At 41.3% G+C, this 19,620-nt stretch overlaps 1 protein-coding gene across 4 annotated transcripts; it reads left to right on the forward strand.

The window, feature by feature from the left end:
* Positions 1-2: 2 nt before the first annotated feature.
* LOC138211763 (trichohyalin-like) lies at positions 3-15,065 on the forward strand. 4 transcript variants are annotated; one of them, XM_069171877.1, is made up of 18 exons: positions 3-175; positions 1,220-1,405; positions 1,750-1,891; positions 2,835-3,725; positions 4,853-5,356; positions 5,450-6,907; positions 7,019-7,105; positions 7,324-7,479; positions 8,669-8,785; positions 9,055-9,177; positions 9,266-9,322; positions 9,456-10,004; positions 10,538-10,777; positions 11,022-11,766; positions 12,811-12,941; positions 13,027-13,080; positions 13,207-13,379; positions 13,862-15,065. In XM_069171877.1, the coding sequence occupies exons 2-17, from the start codon at positions 1,290-1,292 to the stop codon at positions 13,333-13,335; spliced, it is 5,499 nt and encodes a 1,832-aa protein (XP_069027978.1). In that variant the 5' UTR covers positions 3-175; positions 1,220-1,289; the 3' UTR covers positions 13,336-13,379; positions 13,862-15,065. The 4 variants fall into 4 exon arrangements, with proteins under 4 accessions (XP_069027978.1, XP_069027979.1, XP_069027980.1 ...); XM_069171878.1 differs by having other exon boundaries at positions 3-142; XM_069171879.1 differs by having other exon boundaries at positions 4-175; positions 4,922-5,356.
* The last annotated feature ends 4,555 nt before the right edge of the window (positions 15,066-19,620 follow it).

Raw genomic sequence — 19,620 nt, forward strand, 5'->3', positions numbered from 1 at the left:
GGGGTGAACCAGCTGAGTCCCAACTGGATATGGAGGATTCTGGCAAAGTCCAGCGTCTGTGGTGTTTCCAAGGAAACGACAGTGCAACTAAAGTTAACAGACCAGAAGCCGAACATACTGGAAGCTTGTTGCATTTAAAAAGGTGAAACTACAATCAGTGGAAACGCTAAACCAGGTTATTATTTAAGTTTACCATTGAGAGCTTACTCCTTTGAGCTTCTTTAATTTAAGGTCCTATAACTTTTGCTTATTTTACATTACAAGAACCCGTCTTAAAATCTGTGAATGAGTGATTTTCTGACTATACTATTGTGAACTGGTTATCTATTGTCATGTGTGTATGTATCAAGTTATGCATTAGCCAAACTTCCTTGTTAGTTTTGCTGAGCTTAAAGGACATATTCAAATTTTTTCACGTCTGCCTTAAAAGAATAGTTAGTTAACCATCTCTCTTAACTGACATTATGCACAGGCGTAACGATTACTGCTTACGAAAACTGTTTGAATGAACGTGCGCATGAGTACTGTTGTAAGACAGAATTGAGAACATGTGAAACTAAGGCTGGGCGATATGGACAAAATCATATATCACAATGTTTTTGACCAAACACCTTGATGTCCATAGTGCGACCATAATATAAGGAGGAATACTGGTGCTCTTACAACATTTTCACACGTTACGATTTTTGATGAATAATCATAACTAATTTGGATATAATGGCTAAGTGGGTAAAGGCAAATCATAGAACAGCTAGAACCATCTGTTAAGTGCAGAATATTACATCACTTTACTGTGATGCAGCCTTTGAAACCAGAAAGACAACACTTATGAGATATCATCATATTACAATATCCAAAATCTAAGACAATAGCTCATCTTATGTAACAAAGTTGCTATAATATATATGTCTTGTCCTGCCCTTTAAGATTTTAGGAGGTTTTGTGCAATGTGGTACAGTTGGAAGTGCAGGAGGGGAGAGGATGATTAGGAGGTGGGGTAACCTGAGAGATACTTGTGCCCAACAACTTGCTACCAAGCTGTTGACATGGTGAATAATAGATGACTGTATTTTAAGTGTACGTGTCTTTTTTGTATGTGTGTGTGATGGACATAAAGATTAGAAAAAAAACCCCAAAGCAGCTTGCACAAATGTAGAGAAAACTGTTTTCTATTTTTTGTTATTGAATGAGTTTAACACCATCAGTTCCTGTGCCACAGGTAAAACTCACCTAGTGGGCACCGGCTGACCTCATCAGACACAGCGGTTACCGGAAACAGTTCAGCTACCATGGCAACAGACTCTTTAGGAACTGAACCGGACCTCGGGGTTCTGTGTACCAGAGTGGAGGTCCTGGAACCGAGAGCAGGTTCAGCCATCCAGTCTGACAGCTACCTAAGGAACAGGTGAGAGACTGGAAGAGAGGGGATCCAGTGACACACACACACACACACACACACACACACACACACACACACACACACACACACACACACACACACCTGCTACTATATACCCACTTTTGGCACTGAGGTGATATCACGTATCACACACACCTGACTGTACTGCACACTTGCATGTAAGCACACTGCTGAAAAGTACTCGCTGCAGGAGATTTTACTCGCATCTTTTCTCATGTTTAAAGGTAAAACTGAATCAAATTTATATATTTTTGGATCAAAGGAAGTAATTAAGCTTTCTAAGTTAAGATGATGTAATGTGACCTCCTTTTGTTGTGCTGTTGTGTCAGGGTCAGAGAATTAGAGTGGTCCGAGCGGAGTTTGCTGCTACAGCTATATCATCGAGCTTTTGCCTCCCAGCTCCCCAGCATGCAACACTCCCAGAGGCTGGATCAGAGGCTCTACATGCTCAGGGAGGAGGTCAGGAACATGGTGAGTGCTTGGGTTATGCTTCTAAAGGCTTCAGTGGCAATTGATTGTACAAATACTAAAACAAATTCACAGATTTGAGTATGTAGGTTTTGTAAGATGCTCAAGGACTGCTTGAGTTCACACAGGTCATACTTACTGCAGACATCAACAAAATGTTTGCGTAATCTACAAAATAATGGACTAAAAGACTTAATACATAATAATAACTTAATTACAATCAGAAGTTGAGCTACCAAGGCTTATTGTATAGGGTTGAATGCACAGGAGAATTTTCAGCTATGAAAAAGACTTTGCGATCACCACCTTACTATGTAAATCTGAGAGTTGTAATTTGAAACTGTGTATAAATAGCTTTGGTGTTTTTAATTTGAAATTAGGGCTTTTAATTTGAAAAAGGTACAGGAAATTCCAATATTCGGATGACCAATCGTATACATTTATCACTCAGTTACTCAGTGACAGACATTGGTACTTATTGTCCTGGTCCTGCTGTTGCAGTCTAGCTAACATATATACTATAGTATATATGATCCACCACTGTGGCAGTGTGGTCACATTTGCTTCTCTACATGTGTATTTACGTATTTTTACCTATTCCCATCTACATTTTCATTACTTGGACTTAATCAGTGCCCAAAAAAATAAAAAAAATACACGAAATGGAGCATGTGAGATAAATGACATTACAGTTTACTGTTGTGTACAGTAACCAACAAAAGAGACAGAAGCCAGGCAAAGGTCACAACACACAACATCTACCGTAAAAACTACTGTTGCTACAATACTAATACAAACACACAAACTAGTGTAGTACTGGATGGAGTCACAACATGTTGTAAAGCAAGCTTTGAGGAACAGTGTTGGGATTGAGTCAGAAGTATTCCAGACTTCACTGAGGTATCTCTCTCTTTGTCTAAGTCTTTCTTTCCTTCTTCCTACTCAGAGTCAGGAGAAGGAGCGAGGGGAGCGAGCATGGAGGGAGCGACTGCAGCGTTGCCAGAGGCAACTGAAGGCCAAAGAGGAGGAGATGAGTCGTCAGTCCCAGTACTTTGAAAACTTTAAAGCTCAACTCCAACATAAGCTCAGCCTGGCCCGGGATAGAGAGCAAAGCCTACAGAATCGGATCTACACTTTAGAAAAGCAGCTACTTGACATGACAGTGAGTGCCGCCACTGGCAGGGCAACAATTAGAGCTGTCCGAATTACTGCTGGGACTGTGACACACTTGGAAGAACAAGACAGGCTACCCTCCATGAGAGGAGAGGGTGAAGGAGAAGAGGAGAAGAAGGAGGAGAAGAGGAAGCAATGGCTGCCAATTTTGGGAATCGAGAGAAAGGAAAGGCGAGAGGGTGATGAGGGAAAGTCAGAGAAAGATATAGAAGGAGCAAGAAATAAACACACAAAACAGACCTCAAATGAGGCCAGGCTGCAAGGCTTCATTATCAGTCTGCAGGAGGATCTCAAGGTGCTTCTGGAGAGAGAGGAGGACAGGATGGCTGAGCGGAGGGGACTATTGGAACAGCTCCAGGAGGCCCAGGAAAACAGCCACTTCCAGGGCTGCCAAGTGGAGGAGATGAAGGCAAAGCTGAAACTGTCCAAAAGCTCCCTGATGGAGGAGGTTGAAGAGCTGAGAGAAGAGAACCGAAGACTCCAGCCAATCATCAGGGATGCAGCTAACCAACCACCTAGTCAGTTATCCACAGTCACTGATTCCACATGCTCGAGTCCTGGGACCACCTCGCCAAGCTGCAGACCTGCTATTTGTTCTGTGCCATCCAACACTCTTTCATATGGCACTGCCATGGGACAATCCTCAGCAGAGAGCTCTGGAGAGGTGCGTAAAGATCAATGATTATTATTATTATTATTATTATTATTATTATTATTATTATTATTATTATTATTATTACTATAACCACTATGTAATCTAGAAGTCTCAGTGTGATCAAGATCTATTTTGAAAAAGGCCTGAGCAAAGCAGAAAAAACACTTACTGACATTAACAAAAGCTCAAAAATGTATGTTTAAATTCATCGAAGGTGATGAGCTTTTCCAGTTTTCATGTCCTTTCAAGTTCATCCCAGTTATATGGTGTAAAGTACTGAAAGACAGTAGGAGACATTTATAAACAAAATAAGGTGTCTCCCTTCTAGTAACTGGTCAGGGCCAGCCTTCTTTCTCATATTGTTTACAGTGAGTGCAGTATTTCCTCCTCTGTAATTATGCACAGAAGTAAACTACATCAAGTCATTTTGAGGTGAAATGAGCAGCATGAGAGTACAGGAGATTCCACATGTTGGTAAACGTTTTTTTCTTCTCAAGAGGAAAACATGTGCTATGAAGACATGAGACAGGCATGTTTTATCCTCAGGCGCTGTGCCAGTTGTTCCATGTGTGGTTCAAAAGTAAGACTGCTCCAGTATGTAACTAAATGGACAAATATTTATAATATAGTTCCAGTACTTTTATTTGTAAAATAAACATGCATAAATTAAGAGGATTATTAATGCCTTATGCATGTTTGCATTTTTTTTTACACACAGACAAAAGCTGATCAAACTGATCAGTCTGGGATAAACGACTATTTTAAATGTATTTTTTTTTTAAATAAGTTTCATTATCACTTCATTCACATTTGAAAGGCCAAATATGGTTGGTAAAAATAGCTGCAGGATTAATAAACATTTGATTAAGTGTTACTGTAGGGACAACATTGTAAATTCCTTGTGGTTGACTCATGACAATGTATTACAGCATTAAAAGGGTAAATTCTCCCTAAGAAATCTCTGCTGCTTGGATTTAGTTATTACATAACCGTCTCCCCTCCTGTAAATACTTACACAAGTATACAAGTATCAATATTTCATTGCTGACTGGCATGTAATTCAGGATTAGAATGTCTTATAACATTATGTTTCATTTTCATGCAACGTAAGATGGTAAATTGTGATCTGTGTGCAGGTCCAGTCAACGTCAGATGAGGGAATAGTGAAGTCACATTCATCTGCAGTTCTACCTTTTCTCCACCAGGCAGTAGCAGAGAGAACACAGAACAACATAGAGCATCACTCCTCATCAGGCAAATCTGAAACTCTGGATGATGATCCTCTGAACCTCTTTCATCACTTTGGCTCCAAACTCAGCACCAACTTGCAGTCACTTTCCTTGACTGCAGAGTCATTCGGTGAGTTTAAACTGGGGAACTGGTGCTCTAAAGGGATCCTGAATTTGGAGGACAACCCCAGTGAGGAATGTGATGCCCTGAGGGAAGCGTACAAGAGCTTGGGGTTAGGGGAAGATCTTCAAGCTCTCCGAGAGCAACGCGAGCACCTGGAGGTATCCCTGCAGCACACACAGGAACAGCTGCAGGTGATGCTTGAGGAAAATACTCAACTGAAACTGCAACTCAGGAAGCAAGCAGAGGAACAACAGACAGAGACAGAGCAAAGGTCTTCAAGAGAAAAGGTATGAAAAGAGAGAAAAGAGAAAAGTATCTGCAGCTTTTGAAAGCTGCAGATACTTTGCTCCACACTAATCAAAATATACCTCATTGTACAGGTTAGCACGCCACCCACCTGTGATGGAGATGATCAACTCCAAATATCTCCTCCCCGAGATGACACCATTCTCGCCCAGGATGATCTCGTCCAAGCCCTGAATCAGGAAAACCGGGCCTTGGCAGATCGGATCCAGGAGCTGTTGGCTCACGTTGAGCTCAGAGAAGAGGAGGTCACTAAGCAGGAAACACAGCTGAGGGAGCATATCTCCAGGCTAGAGGAGGATGGTGTCAGGATGGAGCAGGAGAACCAGGAACAAGGGTGTCTGGTCTCAGAACTCACCAAGAAGACTGACGATGATCTGAATACCATCATGGAGCTGCAGCAAAAGTTAGAAGAGAGCAGGGAGGATAACCAAGAATCACAGGGTCAAAAGCAACTGTGTAGAGTTCAGCGGCAGAGTCCATGTACAGCTGCAATAACAGAATCCTTTCCACCTAACAACCCAGAAGAATGTGTAGACAGTTTAGTTGAAAGTGTGCTAAAAGGAAAAGAAGCACAGCTTATGTTCAGTCAAGAAACGAACACTTTGACAACAGTTTCAGCATCTGGTTGGCAACATGACAATCACTGCATCTCATTACAGAACAGCTCACGAAGCAGTCTGAAAGTTAGATCACTGACGGATCAAATGATCCGGCTAACCAGCTCAGTCCAGAGCCTCAAAACTGAACAAGAGGAACTTACTGGCTCAATAAATTCTCTCAGAGAGCAGCAAAGAGAAGCAGCTCTGTCAGTCCAAACACAGACAGAGGAGAAACAGCAATTAACTCGGACAGTTTGGGGACTGAAGGAGGAGAAAGACTGCATCTGTCAATCTCTGGCTAGCCTCAAACAAGACAAAGAGCAGCTGAACCGGACAGTCTGTGGGTTGAAAGATGAGAGGGACCAGTTTATAAGGTCCATAAGTGGCCTGAAAGAGGAGAAAGAGCAGCTAACTAAGTCTTTATCTTCTCTTGAAAGAGATAAAGAGGTAATAATGGAATCTCTGTCAAGTGGAAAAGAAGAGAGAGACCAAATCATGCAGAGTTTACAGACGGAGAGTGACCGGTTAAGCCAGGCAATACTTCACTTGAAACAAGATAGAGACACACTAACTTATTCCATCAAGAGTCTGACGGAGGAGAGAGACCAGGAACAATTATCTGACACTTTAAAAGAAGAACGTGACAGGTTTATTAAGTCGGTTAGCTCTTTGAAAGAAGAGAAAGGAAGAACTGAGCATTCAATCAGTTGTTTGAAAATAGAGGAAAAGCAGATAATGGAAGTGATCCAGGGCCTGAAAGAGGAAAGAAACGGTCTACATGCGCTCCCCATCCAAACACAAGCAGAGGAGAAGAATCGGAGGCAACAGCTGCTGAATCCAGGAGGTGCTGGGACAAAAAAGAACACTGAGAGTCTTGCTGGGACGGGAAATCAACGATGTGAGACCAATACCCACCGAGGAAACATCACAGAGGTATCAGGACTGAAGGGATTTATGCATTTGTGCATTACGTCAGTGTCTGTTGCGGCTCATCATCTAACATGAGGCTTGATTACTGTGCACCGTGGGTTTGATTGATAACAGGAGCAAAGTGATCTGATGAGGGAGATTGAAGCTTTGGGAGCAGAATTAAAGCAGTTACGAGAGGAACTGGACAAGAGCCATGTCGAGGTGAGTTGAGGCAATTTTCCTTTCATAATTGATACAGTAGCAACTATGACTTCTTATTTCCGCTGCATATACTGTGTTATTTTTCATTTATTTAAAAAAATCTGGTGTAATTTCGAAACACTAAAATGTGTTCTTGCTCACCATTTTATATTTACCGGGCCATGATATATATCATGGAAAACTTCAGCAACTTCACTTACTTTCGTGTACATGTCCAGATCAAGAGGTTGCACGGTGAATTGTGTCAGGCGGAGGACAGGAGGGAGGAGGCAGAGAGAAAGGCAGCCCAAGCAGCTGACAAGGTGGTGAGACTGACGGATGCAGCCAACCAGATGGAAGAAACCAGGAAGGAAAATGACAGCCTCACAACCCAGGTATTTCACTAGATATACAGTTGCAATCACATTTATTCAAACCCCTCGAGCTGCAAGATATTCCCTTGATAAAACCTGATGAAAAGATGTCAACTAAAACCTTGGTAAATAGTCAAAGTTTTAATAACGCTTTCTCCAAAAAGGCTCATAAACAAAATAATCCGAGCCTCATTTTCAGTATTACAGCCCGTTCCGTCATGTGCAAAAGCTTCCTGCTCATATTCTTTGGTTTCTGAGCTGACACTTCTTTTCTGTAAATCCCATCAAACCATTTTGGTATTCAAATGCAGGGGCTGAGATGGACTCTCAATGACACCGAAGGAACGATTCCTGTACCATTCTTTGGTTGACTGGGACATACGCTTTGCTTGTTGGAAAGTCCGATAATTACAAAGCTTTTTAATTCGAGCTCTGAAGGCACCCCGTTCTTTTTCAAAATGTCTTTGAAGAAAGAATCCAGGATGCCCGTCACTTGCACATTTCAGTTGACTCTTATGTTCTTTGTGATAAGTTTGGAGTGTGCCAAAGCTTCCAGGCGTTAAGTCCTTGCTTTTTCAGTCCTCACCTCATAGTCTGCGATGATACTTTAGTTGCTGCCTTCAAATATTTTTCTGAGCTGCTGTTTTCAAACATCTTATTCCCCTTGGAGAAAAATGTTGCTCTGTCTTTTTACACTCAGCAAAATGAGTTTTAAACTTGCTGCCCACTTGAACTTGGAACTTGAAGTCTCTTGGAAATCTCTCTCTTTTTTTTTTTTAAACCACTGGCTTTTTTAGTGTAATGAAAACTGTTCTTCTCTTAGCTTCTGAGGCAACTCCTTTATTTTTGCAACGTTTTCTACTCACCTTGAACACCTGCATCATTATTTGGGATTTGAATGGTATTTTGCAACTGTTTGGTAGCCATACATACGAACAAGTGATTAAAAAAAGAGCAATATTAGGTAGGGGTTGAATAATAATGACATGCCTCTATTACAAAAGCGAAAGATGGAAGAATACGTCACGCATCTTTCATTTTCAATCAGATTATGCCACTCAACTCATGGAAATGTATTTTATAAAATCATCATTTGGACTCCCTGAGTTTTCTTTGCGTTGTTTTTCACTAGCTTTCTCCCCAGTTGCAAAGCCAAATAAAGACACAGAGTTTATGTGTTAGCCCTAAAGAGTAGCTGTTTGTGCTGCAGGCGAAGGAGCTGCAGAGCGAACTGACAGACCTGCTCAGGGAGAAGACGAACGCTATGTCACTTAAGGCACAAATGGAAGAGCAATACAAAGTCATCACAGCTCAGCTCAAAGCCAAGGTAAGAATGACAAAAGGTCTGTCTTTTTCAGTTTATTGCATATCAGAAATATACTCTAAGTGACTATACATATCAAAATAACAATCTTTAACCATATATTATTGGCAGAACACTGAGATAAGGATGCAATCCACATATTTTTCAATTGCCATTTGTAACTTTATTAAGGGTTCTGGGCGTCATTGTTCTTCAGTTATTTGAGCCCATTTCACTCACAAGTCCTCAGTTTGTGTGATGATATGATGTGACGTGTGCGTAAACCCCAACAGACTGTGGCTCTGGAGGAGCTGAACTCGGAGTATATAGCTCTGAAAAGAGGACAGGGCCGCAGGGATGAGCTGAGCACTGTTCTCGTCTCACTCAGGGCACGTTACAACGATATCAGAGCTAAGGTGGGTAACCACTGATTTGGGTTATGAACTGTTTGGCCTTAACAGTATTTGTTTCTTATAGTTTTCATGTGTTTGATTTTGTTCTTAGCACGATGCACTCCTCAAAAGAAAAAGCAAGACCGATCTGGATATACCTCCTTTAAAGGTGAGGAAGCAAAGAGCAGATTTTTATTCCTTCACGGCTGTTCAGAGGTTATCGTTGTCCACCACTGTCAGTGCTTCTGTTGAGCTGCTTTTCGTGGTTGATTTTAACTGACAGGGGTTTTGTCCAATAACAGGCCAAGCTGTCTTGCCTGGTGGGGAAGTGTCAGGAGAGGAACAGCTTGTTAGTTCAGTTGATGAAGGCCATGCACAGGCAAGGCTGTGTGGACCCCAAGCTCACGCAGCGGGCTGAGCATCTGCTCAGTGATGCTGCTCTGCAGGATTACACTGTTGCATTCGCACCAGGAAGCAACATACACACCCGGGATTACTGTACTGGGTTCACACCAGAATTTATTTCAAAGTTTCAAGACTACACTGGTGGATTATTTCCCGATCGGACCTGTGCGGATGTATCCACCTCTGTAAACAAGCAACAGCAAAATGGAGTCACACCTGAATCTGGAGGTCAATGCAGAAAAAGTGAAGAACACATAATCACCACTGATTCTTCAACACATCTTCAAGACTGCAGTAGGGATGTCACACCTGCAGCAACAGGGACACTAAAGAAAAATGCCAACTCACTTGTGCCAAACTCACCCCTGCAAGAGCTCGCCAGTGCGCAGGTGTCAGCATCACAGGCTGTTGCACAAAACAGGAGCCTGATTGCTAATGCAGCACGGGTGAGATTAAAACAAACAAGGTCTTTATGCAAATATGTATTTACTTATAAGCTTTTCAAACTATTTAGGCTTGTAGGTGTACCACTTTAAAAGCAACAAACTATTACTGCAACGTTTTTCTAAAAATCATTTTCAAAGATAAACAAGATAAAACAACAGTTTCTTGCTTCTATAATATATTTTTACTGTTGATTAAAAATATGCAACAGCACACTGCTTCACAGGGAAAAAAAACAACATATTTTTGGCTTGTTCTGTTATGTTTTCACAATTACAGATATTTTGTTATAGAGCAAAAACCTGGGTTTATGGGAAATGTGATCTTCATTTAAAACGCTATTATTAAGTAATATACCAGGCTGCCACATCTCTTAGACACACTGTCATGTGTTTACACTAATCTTAACAAGGTATCATAGATCATTTTACATCAGTATATCACTGTTAAAAAATGCCAAACAAAAACATCTTTGATCATTTGTACTTTAAATTGGAAGTAAATCTAAGATAGCCATTCTTTAACCCCACCACAGCTATCTCCCTCAGCTAGTGGACCAGTCCAAGCAACCAGTCAACCAGAGACATTTGGATTTCATCACCCAGACATGAAAGGGAAGTCCTCTCCAGACCCGAGCAGTTTGACTGGATCCTCACCGAGTCCTCCCCCTCCCTCCTCCAGCACCTGTGTCAGTCTGAGCAGGAGGCTAAGCAGCCCTGAGAAGATCCTCAACCTACATGAGCAACTGCAGAAGACTCTGATGAGCAGCTATCAGGTACACAGAGGACTTTTTTTTTCTTCTTTTTTTTAACATATAGACACCTGTTAATGTTAAATTATACAAAAAAAATTACATTATTTTCTGATTACCTATGAACTGAATTATAAATCCTGAGGCTTTGCTCTAGTCTAGAAGACAGTTTGTACTCAGAAATCTCACCAGGTGTGGAGATGTTTACACACACCTTGGAAAAATTGTACAAGGTATGTCTAATAAATTTGTTTGTCCTTATTTCAAGGCTCCAGAGAGCAGAGGACGAGGACAGCAGCCGAGGAGGAGTCTGTCACTTTCGGTTCCTGCAGACCTGAACTCAGCCTCTCAGACAAACAAGCAGAACCTCGGTTTCAATATTCTACATCCCAACTCTGTCCCAGTCACCGCTGCTTGGAGCCAAGCTAAACACACTCCAATAACAACTAAACCCGCTGCCACTAATAAGTCAGCAACGCTTTTTAATGCAGTTGCATCTAGATCTGCTCATGCAACGTTCAGCCCCAACATGTTTACAAACCATCGCCTTAAAGCAGACATACCTAAATCCACATCATCTGCTCTTGCCAGTTCCTCTAACTTTGCCTTTGCCACCATGTCACCTCGCAAAGCTGAATCCATCTCAAGCAGTGGCACTAATAACACAATATCCCTAAAACCAACAAAGAAAATCCCTTCTGTCCCTGACCTGTCCGATGCTACACATACAGCTCTTACTACTCTAACTCTAAGGACCACTACTTTTAACTCTGATGTCACTCATCCTAAAAATACTGCCTCAGATGCAACTGCCCCAAACTTATCAACTGCCCCTAAGGCTGATATTTCAAACATGACTTCTAAGATGGACGGTGCTTACCCTGCATACGATGGCTCTGCATTCACTTCATCCTGCACTCAGTCTGCTCACTGCTCTTCTGAGACATCCAACAGGTCTGCCAGAAAATTCACTGCTGCTCGCGAAAAGACGAAGACTGCAAGACCCAAACCAGGTATGTTCAATATTTGAGAATACATCTTCGTTTAAGGTAGAAAAAAAAATGTATTTCATAAAAGGCCTTGTTTAATTTCACAGTACGTTAAAACAACATTTTTGTGTTGTAGCTTCTATGCGTGATGCTGCAATGTAGGATTTTCAGATATTAGTTTTTCAAAGCCTGCTGCTGTAATGTGATTACACCCCGTCTAGATATGGGCTGCTCTCTGTTTTTGTCTCTTGTATTGGAGAAAATATTGCAGCACATTCCAGTGCAGACTTTGGTAGTTTGGTGTTGCCCTCTTTATTGTCCACATAACACACTGCAGTGCATGACTATTTGCTTTTAATGACTTCCTTGGGTTCATTTACAAGTTCTGAATGTACGGCGTTCTCTTTAGGCTGGTCAAAATTATTACATAATTGCCTGATCGCAATTATGAGCATAATCGTCATCATTTTGCAGAATTGTTAGAATTGTTTCCATTCGTGTTCATAAAACAGTTAGATGAAACTAACAGAAATATTTCCATCAATATTTCCACGTTTTCCCCCGTTTGAGGTTGGACTTGCGCTTTTTTTAATGATGTCATTTTGTCCACCACCTTCTTCTGCTTCTGTTTGATAGCACATTAAACAAGAATTAGCGCCACCAACTGTTTATCTTGAGGTGCTTAACTTCTAATATTTAACTGACGACATTTCAATAAACATCTATTGACATTAAAATCATGGATTTATTTGCAAAGCCCAACATCACAGCCAATATGTGCCTCTTCTTTGTAAGTTATACATGAAATATTAAAACGTCATTGTGCTTGTACTTTAGATTATGGCATAAAATGAACAGAATGAGACAATTAAATCATTAATTGCATTCATTTATGTGACAATTCATTGTCAACTCAAATTTCATGATCGTGACAGCTCTATTTTTTGTTCTGTTCATTTGTTGTGGTAGAACGTGCGAATGATCGAATTCATGTTTCATTTCTCAAAGAGAAGAATACAAGTAGATGGAATTTTGGTGCTTGACCTTTCTTTGTCTAATCCCCTCCAGAAGCGCCGGCTGAGGTTTGCTCTGTTGAGGTCATCAAAACAGTGGGCCAGAGCAGCCTCATGATTGGCTGGGAGAGGCCGCCACTCGATGAGCTGGGCTGCAGTAACGGCACATATGTGTATGGCTACAGGGTAGGCAGGACAAACACGGACATTGAATTATTTTATTTTTTTAATGCGCTATAAAATGTAATGATTATTTCTTGTCACCTCTCAGGTGTTTGTAGATGGGGACTTTCACAAATCTGTCATGAGCTCAGCGTGCACAAAGGTATCAGCTGCTTCCTTCACACTTTATAGCTTCACATTATTGCTTCCTGTTGTAGCTACGGGAATAAAAAACGGATCAAAAACCGGACCAGTACATGTAAAGTTCACCTTGTTTCTATATTCACAGTGTATTCTGGAGAATGTCGACCTGAGCTTCACAGTCCACGTCAGTGTGCAGACACTGGGATCTAATGGTCTCAGTTCAAACAGTGTCCACACCGTGTACAGGACGTCAGTCTCAACAGACCAACCCTGACTCACAGTGATTACAGCAACCCACACAGTGGCTTAGATCAGCAGGTTAGTCCAGTATTGTTAGATGCTCGTTTCCCAACAAGTTTACGTGTTTCAGTGTTAAATGTGTCAAACATGTTTTACATTTGTAAAAAACATACATCCCCTCCACTGGGGCCGAGCTTTGAATGCTGGATTATGTACATCTTTGTGTATTCCTTTGTGTGCTGCTCCGCTAACTATAGTATCATTCACTGATTGATTGTTTGCACTGCAGCTTCAAGTTTGTATCATAATGTTACTGTCTGTCGGATATTTTTTTATTTTGTCCTGCAAGTTTTGTTTTGTTTGTCTGCGAAACAGTGTTCACTGCGTGATGAAAAATACATATCAGATATTAAAAGTTAAATCTAATATAGTCAGGTCTTATTATAAAAGAATAGTTTGCTTCTGTTTCGGACACTGTTTGAAACTGCACAATGACACAATTTTTCCTCTGCCCTGTGTGTGTGTGTGTGTGTGTGTGTGTGTGTGTGTCCGCCCTTCAGTGCACTGCCATCTATAGCCGCAGCCCTCTGAGGAGCCGTCCTAACCTCCACCTCAGCTGAGACACAGTCACACTGCTGGGATAACCGGTGTCATGTGAGGCTCAGGTCAACCAATCAGAAAAAAAAAACTCACCTCACACGGTCATTACCAGCCTATAAACATGCAGTGGCCTGTGGCCAGCAGCTAAAACCTCAAAATGATCAACTGAAGATGTCAAACAGAAATACTGTGTCAGATTTCTGCCTCTGCGCTGCACGTAAAAGCAGCCGGCGCCTCGTTGGGAGAACCTCCTCGTTTCAGAGTCTCGCCCATTGGAGCTCTTGAAGGGGTGAGACGTTGTGACTGCCAGGTGAACGGCCGGGGTGGCTGCCGATCCAACGGGTCCCGAGAAACTGCGAGGAGCAAATGTTTATTAAGCCAAGCTCAATCCTGTTGTAAAAAGCTGCCTGTGACACTAATATTCACGATGACACGGGTAAGCCGGACATGAAAATGTCGGGATGGATTTCTGCATCCTGCTGCACACTTTTACACTGTGTTAAACACCGAGAGATCATGTATCATATTGCGTCATCAAAGCTGTTGCCTCTCTGGACTCTGTGATGTGAACAGCTGGCTGAAGGGACAATAACTACTGACGAGCCTTTTTGACAGCCACACATACTGTATAATGTGCTGACACAACGTTGGACACGGAGGTCATAGTACTTGATTTTTACACATGAAGCCAAATATGTGAAAAGACGATTCACTCCAAAGACTAATCTGTTTCCTTCTCCTCATAGGTCTACGGGATTACTTTAAACTCACAAGCCAGATGTCCTTTAAGTTCTTTAAAAATTTGCACACAATCTTTATCGATATATCGAAAATGTAATTAAAAAAAAAAAAAAAGAGAATATCACTGATATTTTTTTGTAGAGAATATTATAAAAAAAAAATATGCCAATATACCACACACTGTATGTCTATTTCTATGACTGACACTTTGTTATAGATGTCAGGTTTGCACGCTCAAATATTTTTATTTTATTTTATTTTATAAGTGTTCACAACACACATGTTCTTTTGCTACTCACTATATGTACGGGTGTGGAGTGGTCATGGTGCAGCAGAGGTATTTTTCTATTAGTAATTGATAATGTTGATTTCCCATTGATTCCTTACAACTGTACGGAGAATAAATGTTTATAAAATATTTAACTGTCAATCCAGTGTCCTTCTGTGTGCATATGTGGTAATATAAGTGGTTCAAACATGAACAGTTTTGGTTTACGAATTCAAAATGGATAATACATGTAATCAAACATGATATTTTGAGCACCTCCATTTTTTTTTTTATATGCATGTCAATAACTTGTTGCCTTCTCTCCCATAGCTTGTGCTTTTTCAGGTATCTCTGGCCCCGGAGCTTCATGTTTCTGATCTGCGGTTAGTGGTCTCAAAAACATGCCCAGTGTTTATTTTTTGTTTTCTATCTATGCTGTTCTTTTCTTTCTTTGCTCTCCCCTCATACCAAAAAGTCGAGGCAGATGGTCACCCACCTCCTAGTCTGGTTCTGGTTTCTTCCTTTCTTTCTGTTTGAAGGGAGTTTTTCCTTCCAACTCTTGCTTCTGCGGTAAATGTTGGGTTCCTCACGATGATATTTTAAGGTCTCAACCTCACTCAATTAAGTGACCTGAGATTATGTGGGTTTTTTTTTCACTCTATAAATAAAACAGAATTAAGTAAATGCTCAATTTCTCAGATAAATTGAAGTACTAAGTGTTCCCTCGGTGGCTGCGAAAGTTAATCCATTTCAAAACCCACTGGGTAATCTTAAAAAAAAAAAAAAGGGATATTTTGGAGCTACGTGATTTTCCCATGACAACTAGAACAAATTTCTCTTAACACGTTTGCTGTGTCGACGCGGAGTTATTAAAGTCCCTTTAGTTCAACAACCTTTTTTTTTTTTTCTTCAACCTATTTAGTCAACTTAAAAATCTCCCGTTAATGAACACTAGATGGCAGCCAGTAAGATTGAGAACTCCATTTCATTGACTTTGTAAGTAGCATGGTGTGTGTTTACATCTGACAGGTGCTTTCCCCAGAGATTTAGTGGAGTGGAAGAGGCTGCTGATGTGCGTGAACAGTCATGCTCTTAGTGACAGCTTCCCTCATACGCAACAAAGCAGTCACAACACCAAAAAAAACCAAAAAAACTGAAGTGAAAGAAGAGAAGGCATCAGCAGCAGAAATGAGCTTTAGAATCACCTGCGGGAGCTTCGGGAGCCCCTCTGAGAACGTCATTGCTCCTGCTCAGCAGAAAGAGTTTGAGAGGAGGAGGGAGAGAGGGTGATTGTGTATGTATCGGTTATGAGTTCAGGGGGTGCCTACTCAGCACTTCAACTATATGGGAAAATATAAAAAAAAACAGTTTTAAGTCTTAACGTTTCCACCAGAGAGGGAAGGAGTATTTCGATCATTTACTCAAGTAAAAATCACAATAGAATAACGTAAAAAATATTCCATTTTCAAGTTCTGCATTTAAAACCTCACTATAGTAAAATATGGAAGTCTTCGTAGCACATTTCTCATCACACAGATTGAGGCCTGAAGCAGTATATAGGATTATTATCATTTATACATTAATGTTTAAGCATCATTTTACTGTTGATTCTGACAACACAAACATAAACTCGGCTACTTTTATCTTGTCTGGGGTCTCAATATGAAAAAAAAACTCAGATCTTATAGAGACTGTTTATAACTGAAAAAAAGCAATGAAAAAAAAAATCTGTTTGTGAAATGATAAAAAAAGGAAATTAGATTGTAACTTTGATCACAGACTAAAATATCTTGATAAGAGCATTATTTTCTTTTCAGAGAAAAAAACGCATCATGTTTTTGATTCTGGCTGTGTTTTTGTGGGAACAATAATAGCAAAATAACTATAGTGGAGTAAAAAGTACATTATTGATATTTCTCTGAAATGATGTGGAGTGCGAAGTATAAAGCAGCAACAAATGGGACCACAAAGTACCACAGAAGTGTACTTAAGCCTATCTTTTTTTTATTTGTCAATCTATATTGATTTTATTAACTATAAAAAAAAATGCATTCCCTTTTCAAAGCCATCTTACATGAGTAAAAAAAAAAAAAGATAAATCCTATAATTTACTAAATATAATTAATGAATTAATAATTGTTGCAGCATTGCATGTTTGTTGTACCTGCCTCATATGTTTGATTTCGACTCATCTTCTAGGTGTATGACGGTCCACTGGAGTCCTGCAGTGCACCACCTGAAGAAGCTTTGATAAACGCTGCAGTGCAGATGCTTTTATGTAACTTGCCCGTAAATGAGGCTAAAGAAGCTCAGCTGGACCCACAGGGCTCCCTTTACCCTCTCCTGGGAGACTCACCTTCATTATTAACACACACACTCCAACATACATACTGCACACACTTCAGTCAAGCGGTGTGAGCTTAACATCTTGTTTACATGAGTTAATGACCTCCATGTTAATTAATTTTCCATGCTGGATATTAATGATGCCGAGCTCGCTTTTAAATCTTCCCGTGTAAGTCAACGTGGGATGTTGATGGAGGGAAAGCAGGATCCGGATGAAAGTGTGTGTGTGTGTGTGTGTGTGTGCATGACTTATCACACGGGGGTGTCAACACCAGTGACAGCTGGGCTCGAGCTTCCTGCAAGAATATTCTGTTGAGACACTTATAGGCACTTCTGGAGCTTTCTCTCAGATTGTGTGTGTGTGTGTGTGTGTGTGTGTGTGTGTGTGTGTGTGTGTGTGTGTGTGTGTGTGCTTGAGTCTCCTAGCTCTGCAGGGGATATCTCCCTCTTGCAGGAATGTGTGTGCATTTGTATGAACCCATGCATGTGTATGTGCAGTAATGCAGACACACAGTTGTCATCAGCAGGGTGTCTTGAGGAGGGGGGGGGGGGGGGTTGCTGGAAAAAGAGCGGTAGATGAGAAAGAGGAGGGGGGGCAGGAGGGGGGAGGGCTGGTGTGTTGCGGTTGTAATTTCACCCAGAGGCGACATTGTCACTCCATCACTGCCACTGCCACCTTGAGCGCCGGGGGCCCGTGTGGGGTGTTGGTTTGGAGTCGACTTCCAGGCCTCCAGGGGGGGGCACTTGCAATCTGCTGTGTCTGTGCAGATGGGTCTTGATGCTGGAAGGTTGTTTTATTGAGTTGTCATGCAGCATTACCGTGACTGTAGTGTTATCCCCGCTGTGTGTGTGTGTGTGTGTGTGTGTGTGTGTGTGTGTGTGTGTGTGTGTGTGTGTGCGCGTGTGTGCGTGTGTGTGTATGTGCGTGTAACTGCAGGCATGCCTGTTGCTTGTGCTGGAACTTGTCACGGAATATTTTGTGGCTAATGTCGTATTATGGAAACGCACCCTCGCATATGCTGAAACTGTCATCACACAAAAATGACCAAGCAGTGAGCTGTAATTCTTTTTGTTTGTGTATACAAGTGGCATTTAGCGCCACGTCTCTCTTCAGTCATGGGTTGTGAAGCCTTCCTTGTTCTCACCCTCTGTGTGCGTGTGTTGTTGTTGTTGTGGCCCTATCTGTCCATCTCAGAGCCTGTTATATTTAGAGGCAAAGCACTATCAGAGCTTACAGCTGGCCGCCTCTGATTCAATTCTAACAGATCTACAGCGTTCAAAGCAATCTCCTCTCTTTTTGTCTCTCTCATTTTTCGGCCTATCTCCACCTCCCCCTTCTGTCTCTTCTCTCTCATCTCCCTGACCACCCAGTCTTTGCTTTTCACTTCACTCCTTGCATCTTTTCTCTCCTTTTATTTATTTATTTTTTTTTACATAATTTGCACATTTGTGGCCGTTCTCAGTTCTATAGCCTCCCTTTTTCTTTTGTGTTTGTAATCTCTCCATTTCCTCTTCGTCTCTTTCATACAGTTTTCATTTTCTCCTTGCATCTTTCCCATTTTCTCACGTATTACTCTCCTCTTGTCTTTCCCTTGCTGCTTTGCCCCATTTTCGGTTCATTTCGAGGTGCTTTATTGCTGTTGTGCATCATGAAACTCTATCTCTCCCAGCCAGTTTTGTTTTTCCTCTCCGACACTCTAGTTCCCTTTCAATTTGCTCCACATCTTTATCTTCCACCATCAGGTACGCTCTCTCTCCAACCAGGCAGAGAAACGAGAGCTTCATCACTGAGCAAATGCATGTGGAAACAAACATCAAACAACGCAACTTCTAATTTGGGAAGAGACAAGCAATTAGCTGCTATTACATCCTTGAATCTGTGCTCAAAGGCAACCCTAATCTCATTAATCATGAACAATGGGGGCGGTAATAGAGAAGCATGTTTATGCAAATTCCCCCACACAGTAATCTCCTTCGTGTTTAATAGCCAAAACAGTGGTGGTGCCTGAGAAAACAATCCTCCCCCTTCTTCTTCTTCTCCCCTCAACTATTATTTCCTCTACCTCTCCTCTTCTTTCCTTCTCTCTGCTCCCAGTTTAGTTTGGTCATCCCATCTTGCACTGTTTCAGGTAAGTGTGAAGCATAATATTTAGAGCCCATGGAGTAGTATTGATCCCAGTCCCTGCAGAATTGTTCAGTTTGATAGCAAATAACCCTGAGATCGTACGGGACATTGAGTTTTACATCCCACCTCCAGCTCACACTACCCTCCTCTAACTCCCCAGCTGCCTTCTCCTCCATCAATTCTCTCTATTTCTATTTCTTCTGTTTTTATGCCTTTCATTTGCATTTTTATTGTTCCAT

Source organism: Embiotoca jacksoni, unplaced genomic scaffold, assembly GCF_022577435.1.
Source record: "Embiotoca jacksoni isolate LCO1_2020_lvr unplaced genomic scaffold, fEmbJac1.0.p SCAF_5, whole genome shotgun sequence".
In the NCBI taxonomy this organism is placed as follows: domain Eukaryota; kingdom Metazoa; phylum Chordata; class Actinopteri; family Embiotocidae; genus Embiotoca; species Embiotoca jacksoni.